The sequence below is a fragment of the Nycticebus coucang genome, chromosome 11 (genome assembly GCF_027406575.1).
Source record: "Nycticebus coucang isolate mNycCou1 chromosome 11, mNycCou1.pri, whole genome shotgun sequence".
In the NCBI taxonomy this organism is placed as follows: Eukaryota; Metazoa; Chordata; class Mammalia; order Primates; family Lorisidae; genus Nycticebus; species Nycticebus coucang.
The window spans coordinates 7,863,041-7,881,196 of NC_069790.1; the positions used below are offsets into that span (position 1 = coordinate 7,863,041).

General features: G+C 42.7%; 1 protein-coding gene across 1 annotated transcript in view; it reads left to right on the forward strand.

Annotated features, from left to right (window-relative positions):
- SUN3 (Sad1 and UNC84 domain containing 3) overlaps nucleotides 1-18,156 on the forward strand; it is a 46,717-nt gene that overhangs the window by 17,768 nt on the left and 10,793 nt on the right. Inside the window, exons 3-6 of the mRNA XM_053553861.1 lie at nucleotides 3,570-3,673; nucleotides 10,434-10,474; nucleotides 12,329-12,488; nucleotides 13,578-13,662. Coding sequence (XP_053409836.1) covers nucleotides 3,570-3,673; nucleotides 10,434-10,474; nucleotides 12,329-12,488; nucleotides 13,578-13,662 — 390 coding nt within the window. The remainder of the gene's footprint in view (nucleotides 1-3,569; nucleotides 3,674-10,433; nucleotides 10,475-12,328; nucleotides 12,489-13,577; nucleotides 13,663-18,156) is intronic.

An 18,156-nucleotide genomic window follows, 5' to 3' on the forward strand; every position in this document is an offset into this window, starting at 1 on the left:
GAACTCCTGAGCTCAGGCAATCCACCCACTTCATCCTCCCAGAGTGCTAGGATTATAGGCATGAGCCATCACGTTCGGCCCTATAGATTTAGTTACAAACCAAAAACTCAATCATACTGGCTTTTACAATTACCTGTGTGATATCTTTACTGGAGATCTTGATTTCTTCCTAAGGCCATTGAGTTACTCTTCAATGTCCTTTCACTTCAGCCTGAAGAATTCTCTTCAGCATTTTCTGTAGGGCTGGTCTACAAAAGCCCTCAGCTTTTATCTTGGAATGTCTTAATTTTTCCTCTATTTGGAAAAATAGTATTGCTGGATATAGACATTTTTCCCCCCAGCACTTTAAATATGTCATCTCGCTGTCCTCTGGCCTCCATGTTTTTTTGATGAGAAATCAAACCATAGTCCTATAGGAAATTCATTTCTCACTTGATGCCGTCAAGAGTCTCTCTGTATCTGTCTTTCAATAGTTTGATTACAATAAGTTTCAGTGTGGATCTTTTTAAGTTTGTCCTACTTGAAGTTGTTTGAGCTTCTTGGATATGTAGATTCATCCTTTTTCAAATCATATTTGGAAAGTTTTCAGACATCATTTCTTTAAGTATTCTTCCTGCCCTTTTCTCTCTAACTCTTCTGTCTGCAGCTGCTGCATGCATATATAGACCCACTTGACGGTGTCCCACACGTCTCTTATGCTCTGTTCACTTTCTTTCTTTCTTTTCTTTTCTTGCCTTTTTTGTTTTTGTTGTTGTTGTTGTTCCTCAGACTCAATAATTGCTATAGTTCTTTTTATTTTTTTTGAGACAGAGTCTTGCTCTAACACCCGGAGTAGAGTACGGTGATACCATAGCTCACAGCAACCTCAAGCTCTTGGCTCAAGTGATCCTCCTGCCTCAGGCTCCTGAGTAGTCCCCACTAGTCCCCAACACCATCCATGCCCAGCTAGTTTTTCTATATTTAGTAAAGATGGGGTCTTACTCTTGCTCAGGCTGGTCTTAAACTCCTGAGCTCAAGCAATTTACCTGCCTCAGCCTCCCGGAGGGCTAGGATTTGTCTTTCTCTCTTTAAGTTAACTAATTTTTCTTTCTGCTACTCAAATCTGCTGTTGTGCCCATCTAATGAATTTTTTATTTTAGTTATTACTTTTTTTTTTTTTTTTTTTTTTTGTAGAGACACAGTCTCATTTTATTGCCCTTGGTAGAGTGCCGTGGTGTCACACAGCTCATAGCAACCTCCAACTCCTGGGCTCAAGCGATTGTCTTGTCTCAGCCTCCCAGTAGCTGGGACCACAGGCACCTGCTACAACGCCCAGCTATTTTTTGTTGCAATTTGGCCAGGGCAGGTTTGAACCCGCCACCCTTGGTATATGGGGCTGGCATCCTACCCACTGAGCCATAGGCGCCGCCCAATTTAGTTATTACTTGTTTCAACTTCAGAATTTATATTTGTTTTCTCTCATAGTTTATCTTAATTAATATTCTCATTTTATTCATGTACCATTTTCCTGGTTTCCTTTAGTTCTCTGTCCATGGTTTCTTTTAGTTTTTCAGTGTATGTAAAACAGCTAATTAAAGACTTTGTCTAGTTCCCACCTGGGTAAAGAATTCAACTGCAACACAGGCTTTACCTTACAAATGCAAACAATATAACCTAATTATAAATACCTTCATATTAACCTAAAACTTAAAAAACAAGTAAAAGCAAAATAAAGATTTTTTTTTTTTTTTTTTTTTGTAGAGACAGAGTCTCACTTTATGGCCCTCGGTAGAGTGCCGTGGCATCACACAGGTCACAGCAACCTCCAGCTCTTGGGCTTAAGCGATTCTCTTGCCTCAGCCTCCCGAGTAGCTGGGACTACAGGCGCCCTCCACAGCACCCGGCTATTTTTTTGTTGCAGTTTGGCCGGGGCTGGGTTTGAACCCACCACCCTCGGCATATGGGGCCGGCGCCCTACTCACTGAGCCACAGGCGCCACCCAAAATAAAGATTTTAACTAGTAAGTTCAATGTCTGAGCTTCCTCAGGGATAGTTTTTTTCTTTTCTTTCTTTTTTCCTTTTTTCATCCCTTTTCTTTCTTTTTTTTTTTTAAATAGGCCATGCTTTATTTCATTCTATGTCTTTTAATTTGTGTTGTAAATTGGATATTTGCAAATTATAATGCAATAAAGCTGGCAATCAGGTTTTCCCTTTCCCTAGGACCTGCTGCTGTTGCAGGTTGAAGGCTGCAGTTTTCTGTTTAGTAACTTTTTCAAACTATTTTTGCAAACTGAATTTCCTGTCATATGTGTTCACTATTTCATTATCTTAGTGGTGATTTATGATTTGACAGATGTTTTTTTGAATTCCTGGAGAGAGTGAGAAACAGAGGCAGAGACAGACAGATTACTCTCTCAATCTTTGCAGCTTGGCTCTAAGCTGAGACATTCCTTTAAGGCTAAGCCAGTCCACTTACCCACTCTGCCTTATCCTTTTCCTCCTGTTTACACAAAGCTCACAGACCTACCAGAGGTGCAGACCTAGTATCCTACTGGAGGACATTTTCTGAGCGTGCACCCAGCCCTGCACACGCACACTGCACTCTCTCTTCTGTGGCATATGCAGCCGTCTTTATGAACCCTTCTTCCTAGGGGAGGCTGCCGCCTTCCTGGGCCTTTGCTTTTGTCTGCTACTTCCCTCATCTATGGTTGCTGACCCAAGTGGGCATGGACAGTATATGTTTTTTAACTTTTTCAACAGCTATTGTCAAAAAGCCATGCCAATCCAAGGGGTGAGATTAAAGCAAAGGTCATTTTCTGTGCCAGTCCCTCAAGGAATCATGGGCTGGGTCAAAACTCATGAGCACCGTATTTTAAGAACAAGGTCTATATTAGCTGACCATTAGGAATGGTAAGTGCTGTCCTGAAAGTTGCCCCCACCACCTTAGAAAATGGAAGGTGGGCGGCACCTGTGGCTCAGTGAAGTGGGCACCGGCTCCATATACCAAGGGTGGTGGTTGCAAACCCGGTCCCAGCCAGCTAAAACAGCAGTGGTAACTGCAACAAAAATAGCCAGGCATTGTGGTGGGCGCCTGTAGTCCCAGCTACTCGGGAGGCTGAAGCAAGAGAATCACCTAAGCCCAAGAGCTGGAGGTTGTTGTAAGCTGTGATGCCATGGCACTCTATTAGAGGGTGACAAAGTGAGACTCTGCCTCTGGAAAAAAAAAAAAAAAAAAAGAAGAGAAATGAAAATGGAAGGTTAGGAAGGTAAATAAAAATTCCACAATGCTCTCTTCCAAAAACTAGCCCTACTTTCTTCACTTATCTGATTGCTGTAGGTTTTGGATTAGATTCAAGAGTTCCAAAGAAATTGATTCTGTCCGTCTTTTATAGTTTACAGTTGTTTCTATGAAGGACTGATTCTTTCTATGAAGGACCTATTCAGTTTACAAGGTCAGCCAAGGATCTGATATTCTTTTTAAGACCTCATATGTCCCTCATGCTTAGAAGAATGCCTATTAATACATGTCAGATATTTTATAAACGTTTTCAGATAAACTTTTTAGTCAGAGTTGTTCTTATCTTTAACAGGACTTCGAAGTCTTCAGTGGCTTAAAGAAATAGAGTTTCCTCAAAAATCCAGACAAGTATATTCTGTAATTGGAGAATTTGCTTCAAGGCTTTATAATTACCAGGTGATGTTTTGTTGTCATTTTGTATGTCACTTATTTAAAATTTAATACTCTACAAGGCTAGTTCAACTTACGATGTGTTATGTTTGTTTTGTATAAGAGGATCTAATAAAAACATCATAGGAAATGGAATTCTATTAAGTGGTTGCTATGCTTTGAGTGTTCCTACCAAAACTAAAGTTGACATTTAATTGCCATTGTGACACTGAGAGGTGGGAACTTTAAGGAGAAGTAGATTAATGCAGTTACGGTGGGAGTGGGTTAGTTATCTAAAGGGTGGGCTCTGGTAAAAACGTAGATCTGGCGCTATTTCCTTGCCTCCCATGGTTGTCTGTCCCTCCACCATGGTATGATCTCTGCCGCACACTGGCACCGTCCCTGCAGATGTTCTAGCCATCTGCAGTCAAATACACTCCAGCTCTTTATAAATTTCTCAGTCTGTGGATTCTGTTACAGCAGCAGAGAACAGACTCAGACAGTAGTTTTGCGGCTACGAAATCCTAAAAGTTCCCCACAGCCCGTGATCCCTACAGGATCCCCAGGAGAAACTCAAGCACAAGGAAAAATGGCAACTACATCTGTATCATTCTCCTCTGCCCAACACTGGATGGTATGGTATTTCTCCTTGTCCTGAAGCTGGCTAGATCTGATGGGCTTATACTGAGATCAGTCACGCAATGTCTTTGTCTGGTCCACCACCCCACACCTGCCTCTTCAGCATTCCAAACCAAGCCTTGTTGATTCCATGCTTGGATCGAGAAATCTAGAAGACAGAGGGAGGAAGATGGTAAGAGCTATAGCCAGGTGGTGACTGCTCTGTGGGAAGATGGACAGACAAATGGACAGACTTGTCTCTGCCTATGTGTTGACCTTTTAACCCATGGCGACTCTAGTGACCCCAGCAAGTGCTTTGGATCTGTCTGATCAGATTCATATTTCAGGTCATTTTAACCCAGGGTTTCTGAAATCCTCCACTTCCCGGGTCCTCCAGAAACTGCCTCATTCCAATGTGTCTTGCCACATGGAGCCCTTAAAAGGGCATAGGCTGCACATGAGCAATTCTGGCAGTAGTCAAGTGAGGACACGTCCCCTCGTAGTTCACAGATTGATACCTGGAATTGCTCCCAATCTCAAAGATCCTGCTCACTCTGCATAAATGCAGAGCCTTAACCCCTCAGACCTGGACAAAAGGACAGACTTGTGGAAACCCCACAGGGCGAGTCAGCCTGAGAGGCCTCCCACACCCCGGGCTCCTCACATCAAAGACAAGGACCCAGGCCTATGGGAGCAGGGCCTGGATAGTTAGGTCATCACTAGGAAACCAGAGATGAGCACTCAGCATGGACAGTGTCTCTCCTGTTCCTGCCAGCTTCTGACTAACCCTCACCAGGATGGTTACTTGTGTGTGTTAGGTTAGCTGGGCCAGGGTGCACAGATGTTTGGTCAAACGTCAGTCCAGCTGTTGCAGCAAAGATATATTTTAGAAATGATTAATGTTTAAATCAATAGACTTTTTTTTTTTAGACAGAGTCTCATTCTGTCACCCAGGCTAGAGTGCTGTGGTGTCAGCCTAGCTCACAGCACCCTCAAATCCTGGCCTCAAGAAATCCTGCTGTCTCAGCCTCCAAAGTAGCCGGGTCTACAGACGCCTACACCACAATGCCCAACTAGTTTTTCTATGTTTAATAGAGACAGCGTCTCATGGGTCCTCAGGCTGGTCTCAAATTTCTGAGCTCCAATGATCTTCCCACTTCGGCCTCCCAGAGTGCTAGTATTACACAGTGTGAGCCACCACACCTAGCCAACAGATTTTTTTTAGTACTCCATCCTGGAGTCAAAAGGCATACATCAATAGATTTTAAGTAAAGGAGATTACCCTCCACACTGTGGGTAGGCCTCATTCAATCAGTTATTGTCTTAAGAGTAAAGACTGAGATTCCCCCAAGGAAGAAAAAAGTCTGCCTCCACACGGCCTTTAGACCTGAGCTGCAAATCAACTCTTCCCTGGTTCACCAGTCTGCCAGCCTGCCCTACAGATTTCAGGAGAGCCAGCCTCTACAATCATATAAGCCAATTCCTTAAAATAAATCTCCCTGTGTATATATCAGCTTGGTTCTATCTCTCTGGAGAACACTGACTGATAAACTCGTAAGTTTTTCTGGCAGGTTCCATTAAGGCCTGAACGCCAGGTGCCCCCTCTGCCTATAATATTCTGCTGCAAATCATTACAGGTGTAATTCCAGCCAACTTAAACGTTACCTCCTCAGACAGGCCTCTGTGACAACACACAGGTAAAGGTAGATCCCAACATTACCTCGACTCTATCTTACACATCCGCTGATTTACCAGCTCTCTTCCTACCTTCTCCCCCTTTTGCTAAAATGTAACGGGCAGGGAGCTTGTCTGGAACCTAGAACAGTACCCAGATACATGGAGATTTATAAATATCTGCATGAATGAAAGAATGATTTGAGTGTTGATCACATTGTCGAAAAGCCTCTTTTCCTTCCGCCTCCAGTGTTAGGCTGACCAACATACATAACAGTCTCTTTAAAAATGTCTAAGGTGGGGCGGCTCCTGTGGCTCAAAAGAGTAGGTTGCTGGCCCCGTAGGCCGGAGGTGGCAGGTTCAAACCCAGCCCAGGCCAAAAACTGCAAAAAAAAAAAAAAAATGTCTAAGGTGGCTCAGCTCCCATGGCACAGTGGTTCCAGCGCCCGCTACATACACCGAGGCTTGTGGGTTTGAACTCAGATCCAGACAAGCTAAACAATGATGACAACCTCAACAACAACAACAACAAAAAAGCCAGGCTTTGTGACAGGCCCCTGTAGTCCCAGCTACTTGGGGGGCTAAGGCAAGAGAATCTCTTAACCCAAGAGTTTGAGGTTGCTGTGAGCTATGATGCCATGGCACTCTACCAAGGGTGACATAGTGAGACTCTGTCTCAAAAAAAAAGTCTAAGGTTGTATTTCTAACGACAGTATTTTTCACGAGGTTATGGTTGAGCTATGATCATTTATTTTTGGCCAGAGTTAGAAAGTTACACTGGTTTTCACATAAACAAAAGGTCTTTGAGAAAACATTCGAGACCGTGAACTTTGTAAATGTCAAGTTACATGTGATAGACGCTGGTTAGCGACTTTTTTTTTTGCAGTTTTTGACTGGGGCTGGGCTTGAATCCGCCAACTCCAGCATATGAGGCCGGCACCCTACTCCTTTGAGCCACTGGCGCCACCCTAGTGACTTGTTTTTATTCAGTCAATGACAACATATTTTAAACATACTCCCTTGTTTTTATATATTATTTTATATGAAGTAACAGCATTAATGGCTAATATTCCAAAGAATGATATATTCAACAAATATTTATTTCTGAAACTACTGGATTATTTCTAATTTTTTAATATTATAAACATGACTATCCTGTGACTAAATCATCTCACCTGTCCTTGATTATTTACTTAAGATAAACTCCTAGATGAAGAATAAACAGAAAATATTCACAATTTTTAGGTGACATTTTTATATTGAAACGTGAAGACCTGATAGTGCTTTGCAAAGAGATGGGTATCTCCCCAGGCCCCACCACAGAGAACAGGATAAGTGTAATAGCTAAGCACCACAAGTGGCCCTGTAAGGTGCAGCTCAGTGGTCGAGCACACATTCAGCATGCAGGAGGTCCCGGGTTCAGTCCCCAGCACTTGCGTGTGCACCAGTCACCTGTCACTTAGTAGCGATCCTGAGTACTGTTGCTTGAGTCCAGAAGTGATCCAAAGTCTGCTAAGTATATCTGAGGGACACTGCCACTGTGTTATGGTCTAGTATTTCACTTCCAGGAAACACAGTCAACAACGCCCTTTCTGATTCACCCGTGCAAGTTTCACCTGGCTCAGCCACCTCTTGCTGGGAGAGCTTCATTTGTTTCTATCCACATGGCTTTTACATTGTTCAATTTTTGCGTATTTCAAAACTTTCGTAATGACGCAGGTATTTCACTTTATCTTCCAAAATGATCCTTTAATACTCCTATTACTGAGTCCGTTTAAGGATGAGGACGCTGCCTCAGAACAATGAAGAAGAGCGGCCTCAGGTCACACACCTGCACCTTCCAGAGGTGAAGTTCAAACCTAGGCTTTGCTGAGTCTGGGCCTATCATCCAGACCCAGACCTTGCTCACTGCCACACGGAGGATGAAATTGTGTTGTCACATGCTGTATAGCTGCAGTGGCTACAGAATCACCACCACTGTCTCAGTGCATTTGTGCTGCTATAACAAAATGCCACAGGCTGGGTAATGTATAAAGAACAGGAATTTACTTTGAGCCACTGGCGCTCACTCACTCTCTCATGGTTGCAGAGACTCAGAAGTCCAAGACTGAGGCACAAACTTTTTGTGCTTAATGAGGGCCTTCCTGGCTCAGCGCCCGTAGCTCAGCGACTAGGGCACCAGCCACACACACCAGAGCTGGTGGGTTCAAATCCAGCCCAGGCCTGCCAAACAACAATGGCAACTGCAACCAAAAAATAGCCAGGTGTTGTGGCAGGCACCTGTAGTCCCAGCTGCTTGGGAGGCTGAAGTTCAAATTACTAGAGCCATGTTCTAAGGGGTAAAAATGTTGAGAAGATTATGTAAGAAATAAAATTGCTCACTCCCTCCCCCCCCCAAAAAAAAGACAAAGTAGCATTTTGGTATGAGCCACACCGAGTTCATTCCACTGTCACACTTCACCTGACAGCGTGTGTAACACCTTCCTTTGCGCACTGCCCTGGGCAGAGCAAACCGATAGGACATATGGATGATCACTGTAGCGGGTGGAAAGGCGACCCCTCAAAAGAAATGTCCACTTTCTGGCCCCTGGAACCCCTAAATATGACTTCTGCTTAGAAAGAAGAATATTTGCAGATGTAATTAAGGAAGTTGAGATGAATCATCCTGGGTTACTCAGATGAGTCCTAAATCCAATGACAAGTGTCCTTGTTATCAAAGACCCACAGAAAAGGAGGAGGCCAGGTGGGGACAGAGGCAGAGACTGGAGTGGTGCAGATACATGCCTAGAAACGCCTGGAGCCACCAGAAGCCAGAAGAGGCAGGAGCCAGAATCTCCCCGAGGGCCTCCAGAGGAAAGCAGCGTCCGTGGACACCTCGGTTTCAGACTTCAGCCTCCACAATCATGAGAGAACGAATTTCTGTTGTTTCAAGCTGCCCACTTTGTAGTCTCTTATTAGGGCAGCCCCAGGTAGTCACAGGGTCCCTCTGAGTTCTCTGGCAGGTGCTGAAACTGTGAGCTTTGTTGCCAGAAGGAAGTGATCCCTAAATATCTGGTGTCCCTTCCCAGCCTGGTAGGAGGAATAAGCTGATGGGGTAGGATTCTGGAAACTGCTGCTGGAACACTCCAGGATTTAAGTTGAAACCCAAGGGAATTGATTGCTTGAGTCAGACTCTGTTTTTCATACTTTATCTTTTATCCACTCTGATCTGTGCCACCTTCTTGCCACCTGGTTAAAGGCACTGCACTGCTAACCCAATTACCGCTGTAGAGTATGTCAGGGCAGGAGCGTTCCAGACCGTCAAGAAAGGAGGTCAGAGGCCCTTCCTCAGTGTGGGCTGTGCACCATTTCTACCGGAGTCCCCTGGGAAGGGCCACGTCCACATTCCTCCTGCCTCTCTTTCCAGCCTGTCCACTCTGCTGTTGGCTTCAGCACCCTGTAATGTTGCACTCCAAGTCTCCATCTCTTGTCCTCCTTTTCTTACTGCAGGTAACATTATTAACCTTCTTCAGCCATCCTACTCCGTGGTGGAGCAGGTGCTTTGGGAATGTGCCAGTGTGCATGTGTGTGCGCATGTGAGTGCGTGTGTGTATCCTCCTGTCTCATGCTGGTTACAGACAAGTAAGATGGGTGTCCAGGGCTTCAGGACACTCCCAAGCTAGTGACCAGCAGGGCTTCTGAAACGTGAGCCCCCATCCACTCTCACCTGTGGGGGATCCTGGAAGATGCACAGCAAGATGAGCTCAGGTCACAGAGGTGCTGGCCGGCCAAGGCCCACACCAAGCAGGGGAGCAGGTGTGCAATAGCCGGATAGCGCAGGCATCTGCTGTCTGCACTGTTTGCATTTTAATCGATGGGTGTCACAGCAGCCCTGCAGCCGGGCATTGTGTTCAAAGGACAACTGTATCTCCCCCAGGGTTCTTATCTTGATTAGGACACCGCCCCTCCAAACATGAGGACATCTGTACCAGACACCTCATCAGTGTTAGATAAATGTCTGAAATATACTGATCACGATTGCTAATCTAACCCCCAAATAATCACATCCCTGTTTTACTTACAAATGAGAGGCCTCCTCTTTGTTCAGAGACAAGCCCAAAGAACTCAGCATGGCCCTCTGATGTCATCTGCTCCCCAACTCTCCCCATCCACTCCTCCTTCCCCTCCCTCTTTTCCTCTCTCCTCCCCACTGCCCCAGCCCCCAGACTCTGTTTAATACTTTCACAACCCCTAGAAATAAGAAATGATGTATCCAGATCCTGTTGAATGTCACGCATTATTGAATAGATTAGCAGTATCTCCTCTCCTCCAAACGTGATAACTGTGCACAACCAGGCTGAGAAAGACGCAGTAACTCGGAGGATACTCCTGTGTCCCAGCCGGAGCTTAGTGTAGTTCAAGAGTCAAACGATCACTTCTTCCCCTTTCTGAGCAAAGAAAACATTAACTCTATTTTAATACACAGAATCCAGGATGTTTCATCTTTTTTTTTCAGGCCAGACTTCGTATGCCTAAAGAACAACTGGAACTTTTAAAGTAAGTGAGATGTTCTGATATGTAGCACTTTCTGGAGTGGTTCCAAATACTGAAATACTTTTGTATAATTATACAACTAAAACGATTTCTCCATGATAAGAATATGCCATTCCCTCTGCCTGCCAATTAGGAACATTTTTATGGCCTTTTTCTGTTGTCTATTATAAAAAGGTAGATCAGTTTTAAAACAATGTATATGCCAGTGGTTCTCAATCTTCCTAACTCTGCGAGCCTTTAATACAGTTCCTGTGGGTCACGACCCACAGGTTGAGAACCGCTGGTATATGCATAAGTGAGGGAGAGCAATTTTCCTTGGGCTCTGATAAATTCAAATAAAACATACTATTTTAATATTAAATATGGGATGTATAGATTAATTTACCTCTGGCCATTTATCCTTTTTTATTGTCCTTTTTTTCTTTTTCTTCCTCCTTTCTTTCCATCTCCATATATGTGTGGAGAAATGTTAAGAATGATGTCACCAAATGGTAATAATGATTATTTATAGGAGCAAAAAAATATTGGGTTGTTTCTGGGAGTAAACTTTGTTTCTTATACTTTTCTTTATATCTTATTTTTTCTTTATAATAAGCACATATTTTAAAACAATAGTTTTTATTGTTACAAGAAATTACTTGCCCTGTTATATAAATATGACCTCATTTTGTCACTAATTTTTTTTGCATGGAATGAAAACTCTTGGAAACACACCAAAATTTAACAATTGTTTTTCAAAATGTTTGTATTTTCTCAATTTTAACATGTATTTTAAAATTTGGGAAAAAATAATAAGTAGTGCCTATATATATATATATATATATATTTTTTTTTTTTTGCAGTTTTTAGCTGGGGCTGGGTTTGAACCCACCACCTCCGGCATATGGGGCCGGCACTCTACTCCTTTGAGCCACAGGCACTGCCCCCTATCTTTTTTCAATATAAAGAAATACTTAGATACTTGGCATTTCCTTATTCTGTCAATTTTCAGCCTGTGAAAATAGTAGAACCGATTCTTGGAAAGTAAAATCTTGCAGGTTCAGGGTACAAAAGCAATAAAGGGAGCTGTCCCTGGCTGGATCCCCCACACCGTCCCTTGCCCCATCGTTTCCCCAGAACTCCACACCACACTTTGAAAATCACTGCTCTGTGCCCCACTTGAAGTGAAAGGTGTCCTGATTTGAAGAAGGGTAATGTTGGGATGTAGGATTCACGTGTGTGAAGTCACCTAGCCAGGGACAAGCAAGGCTGACTGAGCCCCGCCTGCCAGGTGCAGAGCCCAGCCAAGCACTAGGACACACATCACAAAGTGCCATGTCATGTCTCTGCTTTCCTTTTCTTTTCCTCTTTTTTATGTCTTTTTTTTTTTTTCTTTTCTTGGCTTTGCTTTTTTTTTTTTAAAGACAGAGTCTCACTCCATTGCCCAGGCTAGGGTGCTGTGGGCCCAGCCCAGCTACCTGGAACTTCAAACTCCTGGGCTCAAGAGATCCTCCTGCCTTGGTCCCTCAACCCCAGTAGCTGGGACTGCCAGCACCAACAACACTCAACTAGTTTTTCTATTTTTACTAGAAATGGGGTCTCATTCTTGCTCAGGCTGCTCTAAAACTCTGGACCTCAAGGAACACTTGCCTAGGCCTCCCAGAGGACTAAGATTATAGGCCTGTCCCCTCTGCTTTCCTTACAAAAAGCAATGCTTGCGACCAATGGGCGTCCGCTGCTCTCCTTTCACTCCAGAATTTATTTCCTCAACACCATAACATAAAACACCTCTTCACAGGGCTGCCTCCAAGGAGCAGCATCAGGGATGACGCGACCTTTACACCTTCCTCCTCTCATGCTGTGGTTCTCCATTTACAGGAAGGAAAGCCAGACTTTGGAAAACAATTTTCGTGAAATTCTATTTTTAATTGAGCAAATAGATGTTCTGAAGGCATTGCTCCGAGATATCAAGGATGGTGTGTACAATCAGAGCTGGGGCGCCCACGGAGACCCTCCCGGGTCTCAGAACGCCACGGAGGCCCTGGACGAGGCAAGCTGCTGGGGCCAGGGGTAGTGAGTATTTCCCCTGATACCACATCCCACCACTCCTCTGCTTGGAGAATTGAGTGCTAACTGATACTTGGTTTTTGTCCTCTTTAAGATTCTTCCCTGACATTAGGTTTCTTTCTCTAAAGCTTGCTCCCAGAAACCCAATTTTTCAAAAATGCGGTGTCACAGAGAAGGAATTCTATTGCATATGCCTTACTTCATCCTAAAACAAATAACTGATTCTGTTTTGTAAAAAGACAAAAACTGAAAGATTGTTCAGAAATGGCAGTCTCTGAAGGTCTATACGTAAATACTTAAATAGCAGAAGATTTTCATTCCACACCGTCATAACCAGTGTATTTGGAATAGCCAGCCCCAAATTTAGGGAAAATTATGATGAAGACTAATGAGCTTGGTTTTTCTTCTTTCTCTTCTGCTGTTACCAGCACCATCTTGCATTCCTTCCTTAATGTCTACTCTTTGAAATGCGCAGAAGTCTGACACTGACCACCTGCAGCCTTCTGCCCCATTTCATCCGTGCCAGTAAGACAAAGTATTATAATAGTCAGTTAGAGCTCAGTTTTGCCTGCTCAGAATACTTGCATTTTTTTTAAGAATGAAAATAACCTTCAGAACCGAGTATTTATTCAAATGGATGAAAAATCGCTAATATAAGTGATCATGTACTTTGTGTATATTGCCTTAATTCTCAAATAACCCTAGAATGTTCTAGTCTTTATTTCTAAGAATAGAATACTAATGAAAGAGGAAACACAGCCGTTCACATGGTGAGACCTCCTCTAGCACTGTACCAGAAGAGCACTGTGCGCCGTGGTTAGGGCTTTGGAAGGGGCCCCGGGGTTACCACGCCGTATGACACATCTTTGCTTTAGTTACCTCCTGTGAAGATGACTCTCCAATCCATACATAGTGCTTGGTTCAGAGGCAGCTGGTAGGTGTTCACTATTCATTATTTTGCAGATTAAAGAACTCAGGTCCAGATCAACAAAATGAATATTAAAAACTCAAGTATTTGGCAAAGACTGTTAACAGAAAATTGTTTTCAAAATTTGTACAGGAAATGTCTAACTTGGTCAATTATGTACTTAAAAAGTTGAGAGAGGACCAAGTCCAGATGGCTGATTATGCCCTGAAGTCGGCTGGTGAGTATAGAAAAAGGAAAAAGATAAGCATTAAAAAAATGAATATGTTAAAGGGTATCTTCCTTCTCTAAATTTCTCTAGAAGGAAACGTATCTATCTGGAAACTTGAGAGGGGAGAAAAATTAATAAATTTAGATAATTCAGAAGAGAAGAGAAACGGTTGTCACCGGTCGCTGTCTGAGTGAGAATCTGGGCGGGAACACACCCAGGGCAGCTTCCTTATTCTGCATCTCAGAGGAGTGCCAGCAGAGCTGGGATGGCACGGTGAAGTGGAGGGGTGCGACAATAGTGTAATATTTTACATTGCTGCATACGTATATACTAAAATGACTTCTAATGACTAACCTAAATGCATTGTTAGTGAAGAAATGATGGTGTTAAAACTTGCATGTAAAGTAACATTCTTAATCTTCCAACGGGGTTAGACGGTGAATCATTAACCTTGATCTCCTCTGTCATGCCTGCCTGTCGCAGTCTCTGAGCAAGATGTGAGCATTTGCAAGGAGAGCAGGAGGGGTGGGGGGGAGAGAAGGAGGAAGAAGATATAAAACACACAGTAACACTAATCAAACGATAGTCAAATTTATGCCGAGGAAATACATTTCTGTCTTGCACACACCGGAGAGTATTTAGAACGAGATGATGACCATGTCATGTGAATGTGCTTTGTTTGTTGTTGTTGAGACTGAGTCTCACTCTGGTGCCCGGACTAGAATGCCGTGACATTATAGCTCGCGGCAACCTCAAGTTCTTGGGCTCAAGCGATCCTCTTGCCTCAGTTTTTCTATTTTTAGTAGAGACAGGGTCTTGTTCTTGTTCAGGCTGGTCTCCAACTCCTGAGCTCAAGCGATCCTCTCACCTCGGCCTCCCAGAGTGGTGGGATTACAGGCGTGAGCCAGCGTGCCTGGTGAATGAGCATTTTTTGAGCCAGTGAGATTGAGGACAGAATGTTCCTGAATTTGATTCCATGAATCATGAGGAACATGAATGTTAGGATAAGGTGGAGGAGGAGCGAGTTTTTGTTTGTTTGTTTGAGACAGAGTCTCAAGTTGTCACCCTGGGTAGAGTACTGTGGCATCACAGCTCACAGCAACCTCAGATTCCTGGGCTTAAGGGATTCTCTTGCCTCAGCCTCCCAAGTGGCTGTGATTACAGTCGCTATACGCCCAGCTTTTTGGTTGTTGTTGCAGTTGTCATTGTTGTTTCAGTTGACCCAGGCCAGGTTTGAACCTGCCAGCTTAGGTGTATGTGGCGGGTGTACAGGTGCCGCCCTGAGGTTTTTTTGCTTTTGTTTTTCCAGTTTTGGCAGTCTGATATCCTTTTTTTTTTTTAAAATGCTTTGTTCCTTTCTGTTGAATGCATCAACAACTTCCATTTTTAAAACCCATGAAGACTAATTTAAGTCCATGAGTATCCCTTGCAGAATAATGAAAAGCAGAAAAGGTTACGGCTTCTCAGTAACTTTCAGGGTGAGAACATGACGCAGCTCTGCTTTGGCCGAGACGGAGAAAGCCCCTTTTCATCTCTCTCTCTCCAGCTTATTACAATGGGAAAATCGGGACAGAATTCAAAGGCAACTATCTCAGTGTGATAAAAAGTAAACAAAAGCAGCCAGATGGGTAGAGGACAATCAAAACTGCAGAAGTGGGCTCGGCACCATAGTACAGTGGTTCTAACGCTGGCCACCTAACCAAGGATAGCAGGTTTGAACAAGGCCCAGGCCTGCTAAACAACAATAAATACAAAAAAAAAAAAAAATCCGGGCATTGTTGTAGTCCCAGCTACTTGGGAGGCTGAGTCAAGAGAATCACTTAAGCCCAAGAATTTTAAATTGCTATGAGCTGTGACACCAGGGCACTCTACCAAGGGTGACATAGTGAGATGAGACTGTCTCAAAAAAATCTGCAGAAGTGAGCTGTGTGGGGGGGAGTTTCCTTTTTCCTTTTCTTTTTTTCTCATAGCTTAGACTGAGGCAGGCCGTAATTATGGAACTGCAAAGCAGTGGCAGCTAAAATTGTGAGAGAAATCCCACTTTTTTAGCCAAAGAGCTAGAAGAAAGTAAGACAACTGCTCTTGCATCTGTAGCGGCTTCTGGGCTGACCTCTCAGCAGCTCATTCAAGGGCACAGAGCCGAAGCATTGTGGCAGAGGCTTCGAGAATTTGACAAAGATTTAATCCTTGGCTCAAGTCTAATACCAACCCCTGAGTGGCTTATGTGCAAGACATGCCTATAGCAAAAGGTTTGAAGACTGAACTGAGATTGGAACCACTACCCAGATGCAAGAAGGGAGGACGTGTGCCCTGAACATCTCTGAGTGGATGAATGAAACAGATGAAAGCATTCTTTGGTAGATTGTCACAGGACTCGGAGTCTCACAATATGATATTCATTACATCTGGGGTATAATTCACAATTACTCAGCATGCAAAGTCCTAGGCAAATGAGACCAATTTCCAAGGGAAAAGATAACACACAGATGCCAGCCCACTAGGACGCAGATGCTGCAGCATCACACAAAGACTTGAAGCAGCCCGGGGTAACTAAAATACTTCATGAGGAGATGGTAAGCACACTTAAAATAAGTGAAAAAACACAAGTTCTCAGCCGAGGAACTATAAAAAAAAGAACTGTATGAAAATCTTAGAACTGAAAAATACAAAGTCTAAAATTAAAAATCTATTTAATAGAAAAACAAGAACAGAAAAGACGTGAAATTGATGACAGATCAAGACAGATTATCCAATTTAAAGAATGGAAAACCTTTGAAAAAAATATGAGCAAAGAAGTTAAAAAACTTATGAACAGAGCTTCAAAACTGTATGGGGCAATGTAACGAGATGTAATATTCTTATCCTTGTAGTCTCAGAGGGGGAAAAGGAAAAGATGAATGTAAAAATATAATTTGAAGAAGTAATGCCTTGAAAACATCTCAAATTTGATTTTAAAAATGTTAAGTTTATAGATTCAAGAAACAGAAAATCAAAAACAAGATAAATTCAAGGAAAACTACATCTAGACACATCATAATTAAATTGCTTGAAATCCAGTCAAAGAAAAAATCTTTCAGGTTGTTCTGAAAAGTATTAGTTTGCCATTTTTGTTTTTATAGATGAGTACTAATGTCCTTACATTAGTAAATACGGTGCTTATTTTGAAAAAGAAATCTTGAAAGCAGCTAAAGAAAAAAACACATTAGACCTTGTCTATAAGAATAATTATTCAAATAACTGCAGATTTCTTATTAAAAGTAAAGGGGACTGAACTGAAGAAAACTGCATCTTTAAAATTGTGAAAGAAAGGACGTGGCAAAGCAGAATGCCAGACATATCCTTCAGGAACGGACGAAACGAAGACATCTTAGATGCAGGAAAACTAAGGGAATTCTCTGCCAACAGATCTGCTAAGGGAAGTTTTCAGCTGAAGAGAAATGATGCCAAAAAGAGACACTTCAAGAATTGAGAAAGACCAACAGTAAGATAAATGTGTGAATGCATAAGAGGTAATTTTCTTTTCTTTTCTTTCTTCTTCTTTTTTTTTTTTTTTTTTTTTTGAGACAAAGTCTCACTCTGCTTACCAAGCTGGAGTGCAGTGGTATCATCCTAGCCTCACAGCAACCTCTAAGTCCTCGGTTCAAGCAATCTTCCTGCCTCAGCCTCCCCAGCAGCTGGGACTACAAGCACCTACCCATGACACCCACCTAATTTTTCTATGTTTAGCGGAGGCAGGGTCTCCCTCTTGCTCAGGCTGGTCTTGAACTCCTGAGCTCAAGGGATCCTTCAGCCTCATTCAGCCTCAACCTCTCAGAGTGCTAGGATCACAGCGTGAGCCACTGCACCCAGTCACTAATTTTCTTAAGTTCTTTAAAATATGGTATATATGGCTGTTTTTTTCTGACATGTTTGTATGCATTTTTATTATTTTTTTCCTTTTATTAAGTCATATACACATAGATCATGAATACATTTATGCATTTGTGGGGTATAAGGTGTTGTTTTTTTATACTATTTGGAATGGTTACATCAAACTAATTAATATAGCTTTCACTTCATTTACTTAATTATTGTGTTAAGACACTTATGCTCCATACTTGGTAGATTTGACTTGTACCCTTACGAGATGCTCCATAGATTTGGTCCCACCATTTACCCTCCCTCTATCAAACCTCTCCCCTCCCCTCTCATCCCCCTCTACTTCTTTCCTTCATCCTGAGCTATAGTTGTGATCTTTCATAAGAAAGTGTGAGTAATTATAAATTGGTTTCATAAAAGTATTGAATATATGGGATAATTTTTCTTCCATTCCTGAGATACTTTACTAAGAAGAATATTTTCCAGCTCCATCCATGTAAACATAAAAGAGGTAAAGTCGCCATATTTTTTAAGGCTGTATAGTATTCCATGGTGTACATATACCACAATTATTTAATCCAGTCATGGGTCGATGGACACTTGGGCTTCTTCCATGACTTGGCAATTATGAATTGAGCTGTGATG